At 42.1% G+C, this 25,355-nt stretch overlaps 1 protein-coding gene across 1 annotated transcript; it reads right to left on the bottom strand.

The window, feature by feature from the left end:
* Positions 1 to 14: 14 nt before the first annotated feature.
* On the bottom strand, positions 15 to 25,012 carry LOC120435332 (NACHT, LRR and PYD domains-containing protein 3-like). Its single transcript, XM_039604730.1, has 5 exons — positions 24,914 to 25,012; positions 20,741 to 20,816; positions 19,592 to 19,882; positions 77 to 671; positions 15 to 33 (listed from the first exon to the last, which is right to left on the bottom strand). Exons 2-5 carry the CDS (start codon positions 20,814 to 20,816, stop codon positions 15 to 17), a joined length of 981 nt encoding a protein of 326 aa, XP_039460664.1. The 5' UTR covers positions 24,914 to 25,012.
* Positions 25,013 to 25,355: the final 343 nt, after the last annotated feature.

The following is a 25,355-nucleotide window of genomic DNA, read 5'->3' as shown; positions in this document are numbered from 1 at the left end:
TGCAGGTCGTGTGGTTATCCAGACGCGAGCAGATGGAAGTAGTTTCCCCCTGATGAGGTTTATCAGCAGCACATCCACTGAGGTGGACTTTCTAGGGTCAGTTAGGATTGTAGTTTTGTGAAAGCTGAGAGGAGGTCGACACTCATCCAGACCATCAAAGATAAACACAACCTGGAAGTCTTCAAAGTTGCAGATTCGTTCTTCTTTGATTTCAGAAAAGAAGCGATGAACAAGTCCCACCAAGCTGAACTTTTTCTCTCTCAGCACATTCAGCTCTCTGAAAGTGAATGGAAATATGAACTGGATGTCCTGGTTGGCTTTGCCTTCAGCCCAGTCCAGAGTGAACTTCTGTGTGAGGACTGTTTTCCCAATGCCAGATACTCCCATTGTCAGAACTGTTCTTACTGGTGCTTTTCTTCCAGGTGGCAGTTTAAAGATGTCTTCTTGTCTGATTTTTGTTTTTGGTCTGTCTGGTTTCCTGGATGCTCTTTCAGTCTGTCTGACCTCATGTTCACCATTGACCTCTGCAGTCCCTCCCTCTGTGATGTAGTGCTCTGTGTAGATCTCATTCAGTTGGGCTTTGATTCCTGCTCTAGCAATCCCCTCAGATAGACACCGGAACTTCTTTTTCAGCTTTGACTTGAGTTTAGGTTGACATTTTTGAATAATCTCTGAATGAAATAGCAACAGATAAGATCATCTGTCAGTAAAGGATCAGTCTATACAGTATCAGGAAAAAGTTATTCACTTGCATTTATAGACTAATCAATCATAAAATCTTATTAGAACATCATTTAACTTAGAATTAAGAACTAATGTGTTTTATTTTACGTAAACAATAAAATCCAAATGAGCACAGGAGTTCATATTGTGAAACAGGGGAGCAAGGTAATAGGCTGAAAACAGTATGGAATGAAAGGGCACAGGAAAGGCTAATACACACAATACACAGAAGGCTATAAAAGGAGTGGAAACAGTTTGGGCAAATGGAGCTTAGGTGAAGAGTAAAAACACCTGCTCCTGTGCGCTTTGGTCAAACTGGGAGTCCTTTTCAAGATTTCGGAAACTGTATACAAAGTTTTTTGGATAAGTATAAAAAGACAAAAAAGAGTGTATGTGTTTCATATCTGTTCTCCTCCTGATAAGCACCCATATTTCTATTCTATCTTGTTTCATGCTTTAGTTTTCATTCTCTTTTTGGTATCCTGTGCTTTGGCTTCAATCACAACTTTCATTAATTGCCCTTCTTGGAACCTTTTAAAGAAGTGTACGAAATAACAGCTGTTGAAAATAGCTGAACACTATGGGGTTGATGTTGCTGGCTGTAGCCCTATAGCTGACATTAAAGCTAGTTAGTCATTCAGCAAGCAAGCAATTTATTTATATAGCACTTTTGTCATGGTCCTGGGTCATGACAAACAACTCCCGTGGGCTACTCAATAGTCGTGGAATTTTCAAAGATATCCAGAAAAGGGATGCAAAGTTTATAAAGTGTGGTTTTTAATGCAGTTTTGGTTCCTGTGCCCCTCAGGTCCAGTGTATGTTTAGTTCTGTCGTTGTGTTTGTCTTCTCTTTCCCCAGTCAGTCATGTCTCATGTCACTGCTGTCTCTGTACTCTGTTCAGTGTCTAGTCTGGGTCTCTGTGTCTGTTGTGTACTCCCTGGCTTTTTTTGACAGTTCAGCTCTATGTTCAGCCTCTGTCCCCCGTCTCGTCTGTGTAATTAGTACCAGCTGTTTTTCCCTTCTGTCTCCCATTTCCTGATTACTCTGTCATGCATGTTAGTCCCCTGTCCTTCCCTGTTTGGTGTTAAATCATACCTTAATATCTGCCTTTGTGTTCTGTTCATCATGTTGTTCAGTTCAGTTCTGTATTTACTAGTGCCAACAATAAAGCTGAGTTTTTTTTAGTTCACATTTTAGTCTCTACGAGTCTGCATTTGGCTTCTCCATATCTGCCTGCTTGCACACAGCCTTGACGAAATCCATACAGGACATTATATCTTTTACCTCCCATCCAAGGGGGGAGAGGTGTCACGGTCCCCATGCCTGACTGGCTGGCCCAGTATGGCTACATATGTTTGTTTGTGTTGAATCTCTCTCTCTTCCCTCTCACCGCCTGGCCGGAGTTCATTGCGGCCTCTGCCTCTGGCTGCACACCTGCAAGCCTGCAAGCCTGCAAGCCTATGACTCTTCACTCAAGCCTCATTACTTAAGGCAGCAGCTAGGAGCACCTCGTTGCTGGATTATTGTGTAACCCACGTCAGTTTACTCAAGTTGTCAGCCTTTCTTTTGAGTTGCCGTTCAAGTGTTTTTCTCCTTTGATGTTGTTCTTTACATCTCGGTGGAGATACTGCTAGCCAGCGGAGGGTTTGCAGCTGAAGCCTATAAGGTGCGTGGTGAGTCGGCAAATCACTGGTGTGGAGAAGATTCCAAGGAGGAAATTGGTGTTGTGAAAAGATTCTTGTGTTTTGTTCTGGATTTCCTCATGACCTCGGTGACTTTTCCTTCACCCCTGCACTTTTACATTTGCAAAAAAAAAGAACTTGTCTTTCATAGATCAGTCTGCGTCTTAGTCTTTCCAGTGGCCCATGACAAGAAGAGTCTTTCTACTTCAGTAAAATAGCTCATCTGGCCAGCAGTAATAAAAAATGTAATGTTCTGAGTCTGAAGTTGAGCAACTTCAAGCTTGACCGCGCCAAACATAACACAGAGTGGCTCTGGTTTTATTTGATGCCGCAGGACTTCAGACATTGCATGGAAACCAGTTCCAAAAGCCCTGGACCAGTGCCCCATGATCTATCTCAAACTGAATGAGTGTGTGTCGAGCGCACATTGATATATTGTGAAATTGGCAGAGGATAGAGTCCCACAGTTCATCTGTGATATGAAAGTTAAGGTCCGGTCCAAACAAATAGACCAACATGGTAAGGCCATGCTGATCCACTTGGTAAAGTAAATCCGCTAGGCATCTTTTTTTGCCTTCAGACAACAATTCCGATGGCTAAAGATCCAAACGGGACAGGCAAAAAAAAAAAAAAAAAATGGAAAAAAGGAAACAGCGAAGCTCTCTGCTTCTGAGTTCAATAAATGCAGCTCTTTCATTTTTTTGTTTTTTACATCTACCTCGCTGTGAGGTTGTAGTGAAAGTTAACTTGTGCAACACTAACCTCATAAAAAAAACAGGAAAAAAAAGAAAAGAAAAAAAAGTTAAGGTCCTGTTCCCATTTAGATTTGATGGCAGCTACTGAAGTACATTCTAAGTTGGAAATTAAATTGTACAAGGCTAGAGGTTGGATTGACTATTAAAAAAAATCATCTATGAGGTTGTCTGGAGGTTTTGGGGGAATTGTACTGTCATAGTCTGCACACAGTGGTGTGCCATGAAGCCGCTCGAACTTTTTTCCAATTACGGAATGATAGTGAGTCGTGACACTTGCGCTCATGAAATACACACCTAGTTGTTCATGCCACAGAAATATCGGGAAATTATTTTCCAAGCAGCTCATTGCAACCCCATGACAGGGCATATGGGATGTGATAAAAGTCTGGAAAGAATAATGGCAAATTTTATTGGCTGGGCATCTGGGCAGACATGTGCCGATGGTAAGTGTCATGCTTGGACTGTCAGCTGGTCAACCAGCCAGCTGTTCCAAAAGCCCCATTGCACCCATTACCATTAATGGAGGTCCCATTTCACCGGAGTGCAAGTGGCTATCACTTTGTTCTGGTGGATTATGCAATGCGATACCTGGAAGCACAGGCAGCACAGTGGCACGGTGGTTAGGACAATTCCACGGTGGTTAGGACAATTCCACCATCAGACCAGGGTCTTTCTGTGTTTGTATGTTCTCCCCGTGTTTGTGTGGGTTCTCCCCGGGTACTCCGGCTTCCTCCCACAGTCCAAACACATGCAGTTAGTGGGGATAGTTTAATTGACTAATCTAGATTGCTCATAGGTGTGAATCTGTGAGTGAATGTGAGTGCAAATGGTTGTCTGTGTCTCTATGTGTTAGCCCTGCGACAGACCGGCGACCTGTCCAGGGTGCACCCTGCCTTTCGCCCTATGATAGCTGGGATAGGCTCCAGCTGGGACAGGCTCCCTCTGTGACCCTGAAAAGGATAAGTGGAAGCGAATGGATGGATGGATGGATGCCTGGAAGCAGTGCCGCTGCACACTATCTCTGCTCAGCGAATGTGCAGAGTGTGACATCTCCCGAGTCGGTATTCTGAAAGAAATACTGACCGACCACGGCACATGAGGTGACTATGGGGTGGTACGGTCAGACAAGGGAGGAGCCACACAGATATATCTGTGCTCACTGAGCACTATATTGAAATGTAGCCTGGCGTGACGGCCCTACATGCTACCTGAACATGAGAGACAAATAGTTGTAGCTCCATAGTTCTGGTCATGAAGAAAGACAGGTCTATATAGATAGGTCTACATGGTTCTGTGTTGATTATTGTTAGGTGAATGTGGTGTCATTGTTTGATGCTTACCCAGGGTCAACAATCTCCTATAACGGTTAGGCACTGCCCGTTTTTCACAACACTGGATTTGATCAAGGGCTACTGGCAGATTCCCTTATCTGCGGAGTCCAGGGGAAAAACTGGTTTCTCCACTCCATAGGGATTGTGCCATTTTGTCCCACTTCCATTCAGCTTGTTGGGAGCCCCCACCACCTTTCAGCATCTCATGGATCGGGTGCTGCGGCTGCACGCTGCACATGCTGCCACCTACTTTGATGATGTTATCATCTACAGTGACACCTGGGCAGAGTATGTGCAGTGGGTGGCTGCAGTCCTGGAGTCCCTGAGGCAGGAAGGGCTTAAAGCCATCCCGAAGAAGTGTGCGGTTGGACGGAGGGAGGTACAGTATTTGGGGTACCACTTGGGGGGTAGGCAGGTGCGTCCTCAGGTGGAGAAAACAGCAGTGATCGCATCCTGCCATGCCCCCAGACCAAAAGGGAGGTGAGACGGGTCCTGGGGCTGGCCAGCTACTATCGCCATTTGTGCCTTGGTTTGTAGACGTGTGTGTGAATGTGTGTGTGAATGGGTGGATGACTGGATGTGTAAAGTGCTTTGGGGTCCTTAGGGACTAGTAAAAGCGCTATACAAATACAGGCCATTTACCATTTAGACCTGACCAGCCCCTTAACTGAAAAGGTGCCCCAGATCTGGTCTGGTGGACGGGGCAGTGCCAGGCAGTGTTTGTGCAGGTTAAACAGGCTCTCTGTGGGGAGTTGCTGTTGTACATGCCTAACTTTTCCCTCTCTTTTCTTCTGCAGACAAGACACCTTGAACAGAGGACTGGGGGCTGTTTTGTTCTAGCACGTAAGGGGAGTCAACCAGCTGAATGTGTTGACTGCAGGGGAGGGGTGGCACAGTGAGCTCTCAGGGATGCGCGGAGGTGTGGCAGGGAGGCAGGTATGTCTGTTCAGCCCTTATTTACTCTTTTTCCCTCTGTTCAAATAAAGTGATGGTGGAGACGGAGGAAGAGAGACTGAAACAGCTATGGAGTTACTGTTTCTCGCGCTCATTGGGCCAAAACAAGAGAAGAGAGCTGGTTAAGGCATTCAGACAGACTGTGGTTAAGGGTATAGATAATATTAAAAAGTCGTCGTATGTTAAAGAAGGAATGCCGATTTGGTGGGGAGAAATTTTAACTTATCAAATCAAATCAAATCAAAGTTTATTTATATAGCACATATTAAAACAACAGTGTTGACCATAGTGCTTCACAGTCAGTCAAAACACAAGACAATTAAAACAAACAATAAAATAGGACAACAAACAATAGGTAACAACACAATAAGCTAAAATCAGCCAACTAGTTAGAATCAAAGGCCAAAGTAAACAGATAAGTTTTAAGACGAGATCTAAAAGACTGGATAGACTCGGCCATACGAATATGTACAGGGAGGTTATTCCAGAGTCTAGGTGCCATGATTGCAAAGGCCCGGTCTCCTCTCGACTTCATTCGAGACCTAGGTTGTGCAAGGAGCAAGTGATTGGATGATCTAAGCGCTCTGTTGGGATTATATAGGTGAAGTAGGTCAGAGAGATAGGTGGGCGCTAAATTATTCAGAATTTGAAAAGTGAACAAAAGAATTTTAAAATCTATGCGATATTTAACAGGGAGCCAATGTAGTTTGGCTAAAATAGGAGTTATGTGTTCATGGATTCTTGTACCTGTTAAAAGACGCGCAGCTGCATTTTGAATTAACTGAAGCCGATAAAGAGAAGAGTGTTGGAGGCCTGAGTAGAGGGAGTTACAGTAGTCCAATCTGGATGTGATAAATGCGTGAACAAGCTTTTCAAGTTCCTTTAAAGGAAGGAACGACTTAGACAAAAGTTTTTACATCCATATTTAACAAAGATATAGGCCTGTAGGAAGCACAGTCAGTTGAGTGCTTGTCCTTTGTAAGTAACACCATGATACATGCCTGGTAACATTACTGTCATGTGAAAGCTGTGTGCAGGCAGGAGGACCCAAAATGCAGACATTCTGAGGAAAATGTGAATTCAAACTCAGCTTTTTTGCTGGAAGGCAAGGCAAAACAGAAAACTAAATAAACTGAGAATACAAATACCTAACTGACAGGCAGATGGACAGAACACACAGCATAGGATGATGGAGATCACGACACAGACAGTGGAAAACACAGGGCTTAAATACACAGAGGGAGCAATCAGGGAATGGGAAACAGGAGGGAAAAGTGTTCCGTAAGTATTCCGTAAAAAAGTGAGTTTTCTTTCCACAGCGAAAAATTCAAGATCAATTCTGAGCAAGCACCCAGCACACTGCCAATGGAATGTGAAATTCAGAGGCCAGGACTGCCATAATGAATTAATTAAATACACCATTAAATAATGAATTAAATGTGGCAATAATTAATTAAAATCAGAAATAATTAATTACATAAATATTTACAACACATGTAATTAATTAATTATTGCCACATTTAATTAATTATTGACATATTTAATTAATTAATGACACATTTAAATAATTATGGACAGTTTAAATTAATTATTTAATGATTTATTTATTTAATTTATTTTGGCACTTTTGTCCCCTTCATCTCTCTCCTTGAAATAATTTTATCTGTCAGCCTCACCCATCAAACTAAGTGGGCGGTTTGTTTACATATTCCACTCTCCATGTTCCACATGTTGCATTCGCAGATTGTCGTTTGCACCGAACGATCCTCTCTTTCCGCCTGGTCTTGTGTCTCTGTGCTTCTGTAACATAAAGAACGAGCTGACATGTTTCTAATGACACCAGCGATCAGCTCAGCAGGCCCTCAGTTTACCTGCATGCATCCTGCTCCTCATCTGTCAGCAGTTGTTTAACACCTGCTGCTAATTCAAGAAACACGCCCACGTTACCTGGTGATAGTCACAGTTTAACTGCGCAGCCGGTGCTCGATATAACGCAATGTCAGCGCATTTTTCTGCACAAGATAAGTAAATATAGTTTTTTTTTCGAGCGCAGAGCTGCTGGAGCTTGTTACCCAAAAGAGCACTTTATAGGCGAACCCACTTTATCAGCGGCCAACACAGCTTTGAAACCTCACCTGAGTTTTAGCTCTCAGTGGTTAAACGCTGGACTTAATTTACTCAGGTTTTGTCTGTCGGGTCACGTGTACTTCCCTGTTTTATTTACAACTGAGCAAATCGGTTTGGCTGAGGCTAAAGTTAGGTTTCATAACTGCATAGTTTTACAGACGTTTAATGGTGACAAGTCACCCACATGCAGCCAAATCATCCCCATCCTGGCCAAGCTGGAGGCACATTTCAGACGATGTGATGAAGACAGTGTTTTCACCTCTTCAATAAAAGACAAAGTCTGGGGTAGTCTGCTTCACTGGCACATGTGTTAGACTGAACCATTCACTTTTCTTTATCTGATGTGTTTTGGATTTAACAGTGAATTTTGAGATTAAACTGACTTGACTGAAAATGTTTTATACAAAGAGGAAAGAGAGGGCACATTTCCACCGAGAGGAGCAGAGTTTGCAACAGCATGTTCATCATGAAGACTGCAACCTGGACAGAAATATTATATCATCTGTTTTTTAATAGTTATCCAACTGTATTCTAAGCACCAGCTGTCTGTTAGAATTTTTAGAGTTTACTTAACTAAAAATAAATGAGGTTAACATATAATTTGTGTGATTTTTTTCTCTCTTTTTTTCTCTCTTTTTTCTTTTTTTCTTTTTCGGTCATGTTATGTTTAACTGTCAAAGGCTTGTTACAAACTATGAAACACATTGTGCAGACTAGAGCAGGGCGATATGGCCAAAAATATTTATCACGATATATATCCTCTGACACCTCAGACACTTCACACCTCCTCTATTCACCCTGCTCACTCCTCCCCACCCCCAACAACAGCATCCAATACACACTCAACACAAGGCTCCAGCCTGTCTCTCTCAACCACCCAGGTTAGGAGGGAACTGAGGAGGATTAAAGCCAAGAAGGCAGCGGGTCCAGATGGCATCAGCTCGAGGGTCGTCAGGTCCTGCGCGGACCAACTGTGTGGGGTGATGGAGCACCTCTTCAACCTGAGCCTGAGGCTGGGAAGAGTCCCACAGCTCTGGAAAACCTCCTGTGTTGTACCAGTGCCAAAGACTTCACGCCCAAGGACCTCAACAGCTACAGGCCGGTGGCTCTGACATCCCACCTGATGAAGACCCTGGGCGGTTGGTCCTGGCTCAGCTTCGGCGCCTTGTGAGCTCATCACTGGACCCACTTCAGTTTGCCTACCAGCCTGGCATTGGGCGGATGATGCCGTAATTCACCTCCTACATCGTTCCCTCGCTCACCTGGAGACCGCTGGGAGCACTGTGAGAATCATGTTCTTTGATTTCTCCAGTGCCTTCAACACTATTCTTCCCTCGGTTCTGAAGGACAAGCTGGAGAACTCTGGAGTGGACCATCACCTCACTACCTGGATTCTGGACTACCTCACCGACCGACCACAGTATGTGAGGACTCAGGGCTGTGTGTCGGACAGGGTCGTCTGCAGTCACAGGGGGCCCCACAGGGAGCGGTTCTGGCTCCGTTCCTCTTCACCATCTACACTGCAGACTTCTCCCACAACTCCACCCAGTGCTTCCTGCAGAAGTTCTCTGATGACTCTGCAATAGTCGGCCTCATCACTGATGGGGACGACAAGGAGCTACAGAGAACTGACTCAAGACTTTGTGGACTGGTGCCAGCTGAACTACCTCCAGATCAATGCCAGTAAAACCAAGGAGCTGGTGGTAGACTTCCGCAGAGCACAAACATCCTCCACTGCAACCACTGAACATCCAAGGTATGGACATTGAGGCTGTGAACAGCTACAGGTACCTTGGTGTTCATCTGAACAACAAACTGGACTGGACTCATAATTCAGGCGCCCTCTACAGGAAAGGGCAGAGCAGGCTGTACCTGCTGCGGAGACTCAGGTCGTTTGGGTGGAGGCCCACTCCTGAAGACCTTCTATGACTCTGTGGTGGCCTCAGCCATCTTTTACGGTGTGGTCTGCTGGGCGGCAACATCTCTGCTGGGGACAGGAAGAGACTGAACAGGCTGATCAGAAGGGCCAGCTCTGTTCTAGGATGCCCTCTGGACCCAGTGGAGGTGGTGAGTGACAGGAGAATGGCGGCTAAGCTGTCATCCCTGTTGGACAACATCTCTCACCCCATGCATGAGACTGTGACAGCACTGAGCAGCTCCTTCAGTGGGAGACTGCGGCACCACGGTGTGGGACGGAGAGATTTCGCAGGTCTTTCCTCCCCACTGCTGTCAGACTCCACAATAAAGACTTTTGCAGCTGATCAAACACACACATCCACACATGTGCAATAAGACTAATGTGCAATAATCTTTTCTGGCATCGTTGTATTTTTACTCAGTTGTATATAGCATTTGTATTCTATTTTTATCTTATTGTATATTTTATTCTATTTTATTCTACTGTATATAGTATTTTATTTTATTCTATTCTGTACAGTTGTGTACTGTATTTTTTCTTATTTTATTTTATTCTAATTTTTGCTTCATAACTTTTTCACTGTCCACTTCCTGCTGTGACAAAACAAATTTCCCACGTGTGGGACTAATAAAGGTTATCTTATCTTATCTCATCTTATTTGAAAATTTGCGATAACGATATAACTGACGATATATTTGATGCGAGACAAAGTACAACTACACAACTTTACTAGCGCAAAAAAACCCCATCCATTTATTTTCACTTAATCAAGCAGCTGTTTTTTTTATATGCATTAAAGCTATATAAAAATTTAACAGTGCAAATGCAAATTCCTTGCTGAAAGTTTAACCAAAAGGCATTTCCAGTAGAAATGGGCTGACATATCCTGAGCATAACCATGTATAATATCCACTGAAGTTAAAAAGAGGTGCTTTGCAACATTAAACTGCAGTGTGCCAAATAGAAAAGCCAAATATGTATTTTTCGGACCATAAGGTGCACAGGATTATAAGCGAAACAAAGCAGTCAGATAAATCAAACTTTATTCAACTCATTCTTTTTGCTTCCTCCACTTCTATACCATTGATTCATTAATGTTGTATTCTATCACAGCTGCTCTATTCCCATGTTGTTGCAGTGACTAACCTCGTATTGTGGATGGATTATCTCAGTTGTTCTCCTCACTGAAGTTTGGTCCGTTTACAGCATCCTGCCATGCGACTGCATTTGTCTCTAATCATCAGGAACCTTCGTGTTAACTTTTATCGAGTGGAAAAGCGTTACCGTTCATCCTCCAGCTTCACTGTTTATGTTATGCTAACACAGCTGTGTCGCTAGCGATCACATAGCACATCATTATATACCAGCTAGCCCAACATCAGTAACCTTACAAATGTCACTGCTGTTTAGTTTTCTGTCTTCATTTATGTTGGAAGTGATAGCAGAGCTGTACGTTTGAATTTTTTTTAGAAATCTCTAAGTCAGAACATGCTATATCATGCTTAGGTAACTAGCGAAACTAGCGAGCTAACTTCCGCTAACTTCCTGGTAACTCCTAACTCCGTTAAATGTAATAAATTCTGTTTTCATGGATGCCTGGATGTTAAACACCTGTTAAAGCAGCAATGCTGATCGTTTTATTAAAGATGAAAGAATTTAGACAGTTTTTAACGCTCAGTGATGCTGTGTGTTCGTTTGACTTTGGGACCTGGAGCGGATGGAGTTTAGGACCCAGGTTACTCCCAGATTTACAAGCACCTTAGTCCGACAAATCCGGCAATAACAACGGCCCGCTTGCATGTTCTATAAAAAAATGTGCTTTGTTGTGTATCTGACGGACAAACACCAAACCAGTTCCACATCACTGAAGTTGCACCATTTTTACAAACCAATTCTGGTTCATCCATTTCACTCGACAATCGGCCATGTGCGTATGAAAACAAAGGCACTGCGCATGCGCGTTTTACCCACATTCTATCACGATATTTCATTTTCTTATCGTTGCCTAACATTATACCGGTATTACCGTGAACGGTATAATATGGCCCAGCCCTAGTGCAGACTTCTGGATGTTAGAAGAAAACTAATACTGCTCATGAATGAGACTAAAGACAGGAAGGTGTCCTTTAAAACTAAACATGTTAATAGGACCTCCCTATTTATATCATAGTTTATGATATAGCACGTGTATTTCAGTAATAGCCTACTCATTTCAGTGTAGTGGTGAACAGTCACACAGCTCACGTGGGTAGTGATGGGATTTCCAGCTCTTTTTAGAGTAGTGATGGTAAATTTGATTCTTTTTACTGAATCGAGTTTTAATGAGTCACTCACCAAAGTGAATCGGGTTTCTTGAGTCATTTGAGTCAGTTGACCAGAAAGTGCAAAAATGTATATTTTCACTCAAAATTAATTTGTTTATCTTTTAATGTAAATCCTACTGCTAAGATGAATGATTGTAAAAGAAAACAACTATTTTCTTTAGAGCAAAAAAGAACAAAAAAATTCTAAAGGGAACATTTATTAATTTTTATTTTATTTGTATTTTCCTTAAATGTGTCAAATATATATTTTCTCATCTAAATGTCCACTGAGCTGTGAGCCAGGGGGCGATGAAGTGCCTTAACATTGGTTGCCAACCAAGAAGAAGAAGAAGAAGAAGAAGAAGCTGTGAGCCAGGAGGGAGGGGGTGAATCAGTGAGTGATTCTTAACAGGAAGGGAGGGGGTGAGTCAGTGAGTCAGTGATTCGTTCAACTCGTTTGAGCTGTGAGCCAGGAGGGAGGGGGTGAGTGATTCGCCTTACGCTATGATTCAGCACAGCGAGTGGGTGAGTGAGTCAGTGATTTGTTCAACTCGTTTGAGCTGTGAGCCAGGAGGGAGGGGGTGAGTGATTCGCCTTACGCTATGATTCAGCACAGCGAGGGGGTTAGTGAGTCAGTGATTCGTTCAACTCGTTTAAGCTGTGAGCCAGGAGGGAGGGGGTGAGTGATTCGCCTTACGCTATGATTCAGCACAGCGAGGGAGGGGGTGAGTACCTCAAATGTGCTGTTAGCATGCTAGCTGAGCGATGCTACTGTGAACCGAGGAGCTATTGTCTTGATGTGAGCTTCTACTCAGGGTTTTTTCTTCCAGTTCAGAGCAGGAATGTTTTTGTTAATAAACTGGCTGTTGTTTATTTCCCCACAATTTTAATTATAAGCTAGATGTATTTCTACTAATGGAATTAGTTTGCTAACAGCAATAGGAATGAGTCAGTGAGTCAGTTGCGCTTGTGAATCATGATTCACGAGTCAGTAAAGTGATTCTCGAGTATTGAACGATTCGTTCACGAATCGAACATCAGTATTTTAGAGAACCGGCTCTTTCGGTTCGGCTCACTCAAAAGAGCCGGCTCTTTCGGCTCCGAACCGGCTCTTCAGGTTGTTTTGTTGCTTTAATTAATTTATTATTAACAATAATATAAAATTATGCACAAAAGAAATTACTAATGTAAAAAAAAAAAGTGGTTTTATTTATATATAAATATATGCGGTGGCCCCTAGAGAGAAAACACGTACAAACTCCAAAGCACATGTCTAGCATGAACTGAACTTCCAAAATAGAGCTACTTAGATCACTTAAATTACACAATTGAAAGCATATGTGTGTTGTTTGTGTATTTATACACAAGCACTCATATATAATCAAATAATTAAAAAAAAAAGTTCATTTACCTGCTACTACCACACACCAAATCCGGTTGTTGGTACTTGCTGGCTTGTGTAGCCACTAGGTAACAAAAGCTCAACACTGCGCCTAGCATCCTGGAGCACTTCTGTTGTCTTTTGTACGTGTTTTGGAGTTTTTACATGCTACTGAGTTTTTACGTGTTTTAGAGTTTGTACGTGCTTCGGGGTTTGTACTTGCTTCGGAGTTTGTACGTGTTTTGGAGTTTTTACGTGTTTTGGAGTTTGTGTGTGCTTTAGGGTTTGTACGTGCCTCAGAGTTCGTACGTGTTTTGGAGTTTTTACATGCTATGAAGTTTTTACGTGTTTTACAGTTTTTACGTGTTTTACATTTTGTACGTGTTTTACAGTTTGTACATGCTTCGGGGTTTGTACGTGCTATGGAGTTTTTACGTGTTTTGGAGTTTTTACGTGCTTTGTCTCTGGGGGTCACCGTAAATATACTTTTATTTATTCACTCCACATAAAATGTAATAAATAAATCATATAATACAAAAACCAACTAGTCACAGTTCAACTATTTAAATTTTCAGCTTTTTCCTTTTACAAATTTAAACACTGCAAACCACAACACAATTAAATATAAATTAAATATAAATTAAAAAATGAAAAACAAAAAGAACATGCACATTCTCTGTCATATGGGCCTGCATGAATAAACTTTCTGAATCCTTTATCATCTGCAACTGAAAATAGTTGTGGATGATTACTATACCTTTCTAATGTGACATTGTTGTCCCTGGCTCTCTTTCTCTCTCTCCCCCTCCGCTCTGTTCCTCTGCTACTGAGTGTAATTACCGCTCCTCCCCAGCGCAAAGCACAAGGCTCGCATGCAGAGTGAAGCGGAAAAAGGGCGAGAGAGGGTGAGAAGAAAAAAAACCCACGGCTCGCGATAAGGAGCCGGCTCACGTCGTTCACTTCAAAGATACGGCTCTAAGAGCCATTTCGTTTGCGAACGACCCATCACTACACGTGGGCGTTATCTGTGATACTCCTTAACTATCATTTATCCAAGTTAACTTCAGTTAACCATTCAGACAGTTCTTCTTCATTGTTGCGTTAGACTGCTATATTTTTTTGTTCTTTATGCTGTAGATTTTCACGTCTCTGGAATAGTTGGCAGTAATAAGGATGATTTAAAAAAAAAAAAAAAAAAAAAGGATGATTTTCTGTTAAATCATATTGGTGTGACCCGTGACATATTTGTAGATGACAGATTAGAGACTCTGTGTTAACTCAGAGAGCTGAAGATATCGTGGATATGCTGACCTCGCTCCGTGGTGCACAGGGCCATTTACCCTCATGATTAATATTCACAATAAAAATATTAGCCGAACATCATGAAATCTGTATGTGTTTCATAGTGTCGAACAACCTTTGTACAGTTAAAGCCAACAGTTACTACTTTTATGCGTTTATACGCAGGTCACGCTGATTACTGAACAAAAACCCAAAGATCAGCTGTTAATCGAATTTATTTGCTCTCTCTCCTCCTTAAACATGTTTTTAATGTTAGTTATAATTCAGAATTGGCGACTGAAACACGTAGGACACATAAGAACATCGGGAAATAAAACCCTGATGAATATAACCTCAGTAAAAGAAGTCAGTGTCAGAGGGGGTTATTACAGCTGTGTACCGGGGCCTGCGCTTTGTCGGTGGTAATAACAGCTCGATTGCTTGCGAGGCGAGCGGGTTCATCCTACACTTTGCCGTGAGACTGGGCAGACATCTCCGAAATCATCGAAGTACTTTTGCAAAGAGGCTATATCTTGAAAAACCGACCAGACATATGAAGATTAAACCACTACATTCTACAAAACCACTACAAAAATATTAAAATGGTATTTGGTGACACACAAACAGGGTTTTTCAAAGTTCAGTTCTGTTAGTTTCCACATGCCGGTTGTTGTGTGCTAAAAACAATGGCGTTTCAGCAACATAGAAAAGGATCCTGGTGTTATTTGTCTCACAGAAACAGTTCATAACTTCCCTTCAATTCATTCATGTCACAAAAGTTAAACCTGTTTCTCCATCACCTGTTCAGCTGTGATGATTCAGTAAGGACATCTCCTGGTTTCATCTTCATGTTTCCCTCTCACCAGGATATCCAAACCAACATCATGACCAGCAGCTTTTACAGCTGTGGCTCCAGCAAACATCAGCTGATTATAGAAATTAATATTAAATAAATTCCAACAACAGCTGATCAAGCTTAAACGTGCTGCTGTTGCTTAGCGCGACATCCACCGGTTTCCCTGTTCTGGTGCAAAGTGGGCGATAAACAAACAGGAGAGAAAAGCCGATCAGCTGATCATTGATCAGTTTCATGATTGAAGTAGCAACAGGCGAGAGAAGGGGAGAGAATGAGAGGAGAAGAGGCAGCTGTGCAGCATAATGAGAGAATAACTCAAGCTTTGTGTCTTTTTTTCCATTCTAGCTAAAGTCCAGGACAAACTGTTGCTTTTCGGCTCAATACGAAACGTGTAATATTTTCTCTCAATGCGGGACGAATCCGTTTTTACGGGACGGTTGGCAACTCAACTTTATGAATAAAATAAAGTTCACTATCAGTAACATCATAGCACCCACCCAGCTGTATAGAAACGCCGTCATGCTAGCTAGTACGCAGTATGAGTTATTGTAACTGACTGTAAAAAGTCAGCACAACGAAAATAAACTCCACCTTAACTTGGTTTATATCTGACCCAGATAGACTGCAGGTCATAACTTCTTACCTGAAGTTCAGTTCACCTGATACTCGGACCGGCGGCCCCCTCGAGTCTCTTTTCCTCCTGCCTCCCCTTTCTCTCATTCACCTGCTGGCCTCTGGGAGCTCAGCCATAGCCACCACGAAACAACTGAGTTATTTTTACACATCAACCAGCATCTGGACAATCCACCACCTTACTAAAAAAGTAAAAAAATCATTGGCCCATAAAAACGAAAAATCACTCCAGCTGTGACCCCGAGTAATCCCAAAATACGAGGGGGGTGAAAACGAGAGAGTGAGCCGGCCTTGCTGTCAGCCAGGCCGGGTCGCTTGTCAGCCAGGCCGCAGTAGCTAGCTAGCCGGCTAGCTGTCAGCCGGGACCGAAAACGTCTGAACACTTCTGCTAATATGGGATGTCTTGATGGAACAAGCAGATATTTGAAGGTTACACAGCTACATTCTTGCCTGAAAATATCTTAAAAGTTTACTTTGTGACCTGGAAACAGTAATAAGAGCAATATGAAAATTAAGTGGTAGCCGCCATTGTTTGATTCGGCAGAGGCGTGCTATGAATCGTGGGATATGGTGCTTTCCATGAAGCATACACCCTTTCAATTACCGTAACTCCTGAATGGTTTGCGCAAACTTAAAAATTCCAATGGTTCGTGAAAGCAACGACGCTGTGCGCTCCGTTGACATTAGAGTCAATAAGGTAATCCCAAGCCCTGGGAAAACAAGGGTACATAGGCCGTATCACTCCCAGCATACCACTAGAGAGAGCCAACACACCAAATGTTGTGTGGATGCTGTAACGCTGAAGCTGAAATGAAAATAGCAGAAATGGCAGAATATTGTAAAATTTGAACGGTGAAAATAGCACAAACGCTGAGGAAGTAGTTTGTGCAGCTTGTACATGCAGTGCTGCCATCTTCTGTTTCAGTCCATTATTACACTCTTAAATCCTACTACTTATTCCTGCGTCTTTTGTGATCTTACAAAGCTTCAAACGACGCGTCGACTATTAAATCAGTCGTCGACGATTTTGATAGTCGACGTAATCGTGATTAGTCGACTAATCGTGGCAGCCCTAATATATATATACACACACACACACACACACATATATATATATATATATATATATATATATATATATATATATATATATATATATATATATATATATATATACAGTTAAGCCCAAAATTATTCATACCCTGGCAAATTTTGACTTAAAGTTACTTTTATTCAACTAGCAAGTTATTTTTGACTGGAAATGACACAGGCGTCTCACAAAAGATAATAAGATGATGTACAAGACGCATCATTGTGGAAAAAAAAAATATTTCTCAGCTTTTATTTACATTTGAGCAAAAAGTATCATGTCCAGAATTATTCATACCCTTTACAAACTGTCACAGTCTCTGGGAAAATCCAAAGTTCCATACCATTCCAAATAGTCAAAGCTGTTCTAAAGCATCCCAATTACCCTGATTAATTGGAAATAGCTGTTTTGATCAACTCAACAGGTGAAAAAACAGCAGGTCTCTGCAGGTGGTCTGTGGACAGTCATGGCTAAGACAAAGGAACTCAGTGAGGACCTGCAGCTGTGCATTGTGGCTGCTCACAAGTGAGGAATGGGCTACAAGGCCATATCCAAATGTTTTCAAGTTCCAGTGGCCACAGTGCAAAGTATTATTAAAAAATACAAGATGTTCCGCACTGTGGAAAATCTCAGAGGACGTTGTCGGAAGCCAAAAGTGACACCTGTGCTGGCCAGGAGAATAGTGAGAGAGGTGAAAAAGAATCCAAGGATCACCACCAAGGCCATTCTGGTGAATCTGGGCTCTGCTGGTGGCAATGTCTCAAGCCAGACAGTCCAACGGACACTGTTGGGTTCCACGGATGCAGACCAAGGAAAACGCCACTTCTCCAGGCACTTCTAAGGCATGCAAAAGCTCATTTGGCCTTTGCAAATGCTCATCTGGACAAAGAAGAAGGTTTCTGGTCTTCAGTGTTATGGTCAGATGAAACAAAAATTGAATTATTTGGTCACAATGATGTTGGCATCATTGTGATCATTTAACATAAAAAGGAGAAGCCTTCAACCCAAAGAACACCATCCCCACTGTCAAACATGGTGGTGGGAACCTAATGCTTTGGGGTGTTTTTCAGCCAATGGACCAGGGAACCTAATCACAGTAAACAGCACCATGAAAAAGAGCAATACATGAAGATTCTCAACAACAACATCAGGCAGTCTGCAGAAAAACTTGGCCTTGGGAACCAGTGGACATTTTAGCACGACAATAACCCAAAACATACAGCAAACGTGGTGAAGAAATGGTTAGCAGACAACACCAGTAACGTTTTGCAGTGGCCTAGCCAGAGTCCTGACTTGAATCAATTGAGAATCTGTGGAGGGAGCTAAAGATCAGGGTGATGGCAAGAAGACCCTCCAACCTGAAAGATTTGGAGCTCATTGCTAAAGATGAATGGGCAAAAATGCCTGTGGAGATATGCAAAAAGCTGGTCTGCAATTATAGGAAGCGTTTGATTGCTGTAATAGCCAATAAAGGCTTTTTTCTATTGATTATTGAGAAGGGTATGAATAATTCTGGACATGATACTTTTTGCTAAAATATAAATAAAACCTGAGAAATATTTTTTTCCACAATGATGCCTCTTGTACATCGTCTTATTATCTTTGGGGAGACACCTGTGTCATTTCTGCTCAAAAAAGAACTTGCATATTGAACAAAAGTAACTTTAAGTCAAAATTTGTCAGGGGTATGAATAATTATGGGCTTAACTGTATATATATATGGCCTGTGGTCATAGGAAGTCTGTGTGAGCTGCTGTCCGCTCTGACAGCTGCCGGGAGAGAGAGAGAATCGAGCGAGTGCAACAGTGAGCAGTTTTGACAGCAGACAGAGACCTGGCCCTGGTTTCCACATTCTTGTGTTGCTTTGTATATGTGTTAGCGTGATCTGTGAGAGCCGCCACTTCTGTGTATAAACTCAGTGCTTATGCGTGCATAGGCTGAAGCTGAAAGGCTCTTTTGAAATGTTTTTCTCCTGTTAGGAAGCGAGGGATAGTTATTGTCATTTGTTTGTTTTGTTTCTTTCTTAGGGTTGAGTTAGTTTTCTCTGGCGGGACTTAGTTGGTTTTGTTTATTATTTTGGCCTCGAGCTATGCTTCCTGACACTAAATAAAATCACCTTTTTTTTGACTCATAACTGATTTCGGTTGTTTGGTTTAGGACCCAGGCCGGGTACTTGCTTCTCTCTCCTCAAATCTTATGTGCGTCTCAACACGGCTATACTATGTCTATCCACTCTTCAGATCCTTTTCTCCCTTTTCCACCTTTCATCTTCGTGATATATCTGATATTTCTGGGTTCATATGTAAATCTAAGCCTGCCACATGACATCTTGATCATATACAGGACTTGTGAAATCTTTCCCCTCTTCCTTACTCCGACTCATCTCTGCTATCATTCACTCTTCACTCACCACTGGCATCATTCCCTCCTTATTTAAGATTGCTTCAGTCACTCTACTCTGAGCTCCTCCTGGATGGCTGAACTCCTCACCCTATCTCTAAGAAAGAGACCAGCCACCCTGCAATTAAACCTTGATAACAAAAATCTGAGAGCTCACCTTGCTGAGCAGATGGATCGAATGACAAGGACAGATGTAGTGCAGAAGAGAGATTGGGATCCATGGTCTGGAGGTATCTGATCATTTTCCTGCTGGCTTCGTTTCCTTTTTTCTTCACCTTGTCAATCAAGTTACGAGCCTTCTCTACTCTGATTTTGTTCTCCGGAAGTACTGATTCTTTCTCCAAATCATTGAAGACACCATCGCGTGCCAGAGCATCAAGGAGCTGTTTAAGGAGTTCTTCTGATACCTTCTTCAAAAATTGCTCATGAATCCTGTTAAGCTCCTTCTCTACAGGAAAAAGTAAGAGACAAATTGAATAATCCATTCTACTTCACTCTTTTACAGAAATGTACTAAAAAGGGACAAAGACCTGTCACAACATACAAAGAAGACATGTTTACAGAATATATGAAACACTAACAGAGAAACAGAGGACCAAAAAGCCCTGTGTATGTTTCTGGGAGTGAACACATGGAAACACAAAAACTTGTCTTGTGATATAATTACGGTTAAAATGCGTGCTGTGGTGTGGTATGCAGTTAAAATGTTTACTGGATGTAACTCTAGTTGTATGTTTGGATATAAATGTGTGACCTAGGTTTTTCACCCTCCTGTTATGTTCCCGGGACATGTTGAGCTATCCAAACGTGTCAGAAACCCAAAAATTCAAAACAACATTTTTTATGTCTCATTATTGGCTCCATTACTAACTATTACAATCTATTACAAACTATTACAGTTTAGTGCCTCTCACTGATCATTGGTTGAATGAGGATATATCACTCATCTTTCATTTAAAAAAATCTATATCAATAATTATTTTAATGTACATTGTTCATCCCACTGATTTTTTTTTAAAAAATACATTTTGTTTTGTTTTGTTTTTTATTAATTTGTGAAACAAACCATTTTCATTCTATATCTTGATTACATTTTTTGAGTTTCATATTAAACATAATGAAAAACATTAAAGTACTTTTTTTTTTTTGACCCGCCACGTAATAAGAGAGTTAAACACTGAATGCTTCACAGCAGCAGTGGGCCACCTCAGAAATATACTGTGAGGCTACAGAGATACAACATGGAAAGAAGGTCAGACTTCATATGCTTGTATCCAAGAAACATCTAAAATTAATGACCTCCTACCTGGTGATGAAGCTGACAAAGTTGCTGTAGCTGCATGACCTGGATCCAGCTGGTGCTCTTTTTCACACGTCTCCATCTTTGATGTAAAAAAAATAAAATAAACACAAGAGGACATTTTGAGGTGAAGGAAAAGAGTAAATCAGGGTCAGTGTTAGGGATGGGTTTAAGAAATGTGGCTAAGTTAAGCCCTATTTTTTCTCGCCCTGAACTGGAGATAGCTGTACATGCATTTATTTCCTCACGCTTGGACTATTGTAACTCTTTGTTTATGAGTCTAAGCAAAGGTTCTCTGGATCGTCTGCAGGTTGTGCAAAACACTGCAGGTAGGCTGTTGACAAAATCCTCCAAATAGTCACATGCGGCACCATTGCTATTTTAGCTACATTGGCTTCCTGTTGAATTTAGAGTACATTTTAAGATCCTGGTCTTGACATTTAGAGCCTTGCATGGACTGGCACCACCCTACATCTCCGATCTGCTACAGCCCTATGTCCCTAGCAGGTCCCTGAGGTCATCTGATCAGGGCTTACTTGTTATAAAACAGACTAAGATGAGAACTAAGGGTGACAGGGCTTTTGCCACTGTGGCCCCGAGACTCTGGAACTCTCTCCTTCATACATTAAGAACTGTGGACTCCGTAGTTGTTTTTAAAAAAACAACTCAAAACTGCCCTTTTTAAAACTGTTTTTGGTTAAATTTTTGCTTCTTTTATATTGTCTGTTTTACCTTTTTATTATTTGTTATCTTATGTGCAGCACTTTGTGATTCTGTCTAGAAAGGTGCTATATAAATAAATATTATTTATTATTTTATTTATTATAAAAAATAGATTTTTTGTTTCAAATCGATTTTAGTTTCAGTAATGCAATATTGATTCATTAAATCCTGAATCGATTCTTAAATATGAATGTATTTAGCCAGAAATGCCAGAATCTCAGGTTAAAGCTCACAAAACAATTTCAACAACCGGCAAATGACAGCAGGTACACATATTCTGCAAGTGAAAGCCTTCCGCCACTTGACTACACCTAGAAATTCTGTCCATAAAAATTACGAACAAAATCAGTGACAAAGGGCAGCCCTGGCGGAGTCCATCAACTACCAGGAATGAAGCTCTTGCAACAGTTCTGTAAGGACTGAATGACCCAAAGCAATGGGGCCGACACCCCATACTCCTGGAGCACCTCCCACAGGACACCCCAAGGGACACGGTCGAATGCCTTCTCCAAGTCCACAAAACACATGTAGACTGGTTGGGCAAACTCCCGCAAGTATCCTCGAGAAGATAAAGAGCTCATCCAGTGTTCCACGACCAGGACGAAAACCACATTGTTCCTCCTGTATCAGAGGATTGACTAATGAATGGACTCTCCTTTCCAGCACCCTGGCATAGACCTTCCCAGGGAGGCTGAGGAGTATAATTCCCCCTACAGTTGGAACACACCCTCCAGTCCCCTATTTAAAGATGGAAACCACCACCACCACCTTGCCAATCCAGGGTTACCGCCACTGATCTCCACCCAACATTGTAGAGGCGTGTCAACCAGGACAGGGGAGGTGTATGTGTTTTTATTAACAACTCGTGGTGCGGAGACGTGCAGACTGTCCACAAGTACTGTTCACCAGACGTGGAGTTTTTCATGCTGAAATGCCACCCTTACTATCTGCCGCGGGTGTTCTCAGTTGTGTTTTTCGCCATTGTTTACATCCCGCCACAAGCTAATTCTGCAGCAGTGCTCGAGAAACTCCACGAAGTCATCAGCGCACTAGAGACAACTCATTTAGACGCTGTTTTATTGTCGCTGGTGACTTCAATAAGTGCAACTTACGGACTGTACCCCCCAAATATCACTAACATGTGGCTATTCCTACTATTAAATTCAGTTCTTTCAATTCTTTTGGCGGCAAAGAAAGACTGGACCCAGGGTGGTCAAAACTCAAAAAATGATCTTTGTTTTACATTTCCGGAAATGAAGTACTGCAGCACGAGCACGCATTCACAGTTCTGAAAAAATCACAAGGTGAATGTGTATATCAGGGGTAGGCAACTCCAGGCCTCGCGTGCCGGTGTCTTGGAGGTTTTAGATGTGTCCATGATCCATCACAGCTGATTTAAAGGGCTAAATGACTCCTCAGCATTTCTTGAATTTCTCCAGAGGCCTGGTAATGAACTATCATTGGATTCAGGTGTGTTAACCCAGGGTGCGATCTAAAACCTGCAGGACACCGGTACTCGAGGCCTGGAGTTGCCTACCCATGGTGTATATGTATAGTTCTGCTGCGTCACACCCTAAGTTTCGATCAAAACAACTCCTTACATGGTACCAGTTCCTCTTTCTTTGTGTCAGATTTCCTGTGCAGCTCTGCACTAAACTTCCCCTTTTCTTTACTTCTCCTTTCTAAACTCTGTTGCCAGGGCAACTTGTCACCCTCTGACCTAGTTCTTTGTCACCTCTGGGCCTGGTTTATAAAGGCCTCTATTATTAAAATACATAAAACAATATAATCAGAAAATAAGCATTGAGAATATATATTTATTTCTTAATACTACCCGTGACAAGAACACCCTGGCTCATGTTTACAGCAACATACGCGGTTCATACAGGGCTGCACCACGTCCCCACTTTGGACAGTCCAACCACATTTCTCTGTTCATGTAATAATAATAATAATAATCATAATAATTATAATAATGGATTGCATTTATATAGCGCTTTTCGGGACCCCTCAAAGCGCTTTACAATACCACTATTCATTCACTCTCACATTCACACACTGGTGGAGGCAAGCTACAGTTGTAGCCACAGCTGCCCTGGGTAGACTGACAGAGGCGAGGCTGCCATATCGCGCCATCGGCCCCTCTGGCCATCACCAGTAGGCGGTAGGTGAAGTGTCTTGCCCAAGGACACAACGACCGAGACTGTCCGAGCCGGGGTTCGAACCGGCAACCTTCCGATTACAAGACGAACACTCAACTGTCTTACAGACAGAAGCTGAAACAATCAAACCCTGTGACCAAACCTGTTAAACTCTGGACCCCAGAGACTGAGAGTGGTGGTGTGCTTGGTTTGAATGTAACTTTATTCTTTCATGAGTTACTTACAAGTTTCTCTTTGTTCACAGCCATTGACATGTCGAAGAGGTTAACACGTGAGGAGCGGATCGAAATTGTGTTGATATCTGGTGAACGCAGTAACCGGGTCATTGCAGGAGATTTCAATGCAAGACACCCTACGAGACCACCCATCTCCCATGCTACAGTTAGCAAACTGCTTGCTAGGTTTCGTGAAACTGGTTCAGTGTTGGATTTGCCAAAATGTGGACGCAAGAAAACTGTCACTAATGAAGAAACATCAGTGGCTGTCCTGGCTTCATTCAGCAAGAGCCCACAGCGTAGCACTCGCCGCATGTCACTGGAGAGTGGCATTAGTCGAACATCCCTTCGGCGGATATTAGCTACTCACAAATGGCACCCTTACAAACTCCAGCTACTGCAGCATCTCAACGAGGATGACCCAGATCGGCACACAGAATTTGCAGAATGGGCAAAACAAAAATTGGAACAGGACCCTCGGTTCACAGCCAAACCCATCTGTTCTCTGATTGGATTGTTACATTTGTGATTGACATGACATTGACCAATCAGATGAAAGGAAGAAAAATAGGGTCAAAATTCGTACTTGTAACTTGCAGGGGTTTTTTTGGCTAAGTCCACACACAAATCTTTTTTACGCACACACAAATTCTTTTTACACATACGAAACTGATTTACAAGTACAAAATATTTATGACCACATTTTGAGCCCATAGTTTTCCTGTTTGAAACACAAATATGTGTCATCACTTTGTTGTTCTTCTTCCTGCAGCGTTTGAATATTTCAGCACTAAACTGATGTTTGTTCAAAGCTCATTTCAACAATCATTTCAAAATCATTGTCTTTAGTGCTGGAGCAGCAGAATCAGTTAATCTTAAATCTCTTTTTCTTTCAAAAACACAGTGACAGCAGACTGAGTCAAAGACAGAAACCTTATTTAAACACCAAATATTCACCGGTCGGCCTTATGAGTCCGTTACCGTGAACTATGGAGCGGTAGATCTGTGCTGTTTGTGCTGGAACTAAGCAGCACACAGCTGATGTTAGCCAGGAAAACATTACACACTGCTAACATTACCTTAACACGAAGCTTCACACAGAGACGATCAGCATCGGTAGCAAATACCAAGCTCAGAAAAGAGGAACTTTGAGCAGGAAGGAAAGACAGGAAGGTAACACTCAGAGAGGCGTTTGAAGACACATTTACAATCACGAACATCAGAAAGTTACTGTGCTGCATTCAAGTGAACCTCGGAAACTCACTAATCTCTGTCACGTCGCCCAAAGATTATGTTTTTTTCCTGCTGGTTTTCCTGTTTGAAACACAAATATGTGTCATCACTTTGTTGTTCTTCTTCCTGCATCGTTTGAATATTTCAGCACTAAACTGATGTTTGTTCAAAGCTCATTTCAACAATCATTTCAAAATCATTGTCTTTAGCAGCAGAAACAGTTAATCTTAAATCTCTTTTTCTTTCAAAAACACAGTGACTGAGTCAAAGACAGAAACCTTATTTAAA

Source organism: Oreochromis aureus, linkage group 3, assembly GCF_013358895.1.
Source record: "Oreochromis aureus strain Israel breed Guangdong linkage group 3, ZZ_aureus, whole genome shotgun sequence".
NCBI lineage: Eukaryota > Metazoa > Chordata > Actinopteri > Cichliformes > Cichlidae > Oreochromis > Oreochromis aureus.
Note: the sequence above shows the minus strand (reverse complement) of the source record. Positions and strands in the feature narration are given on the sequence as shown.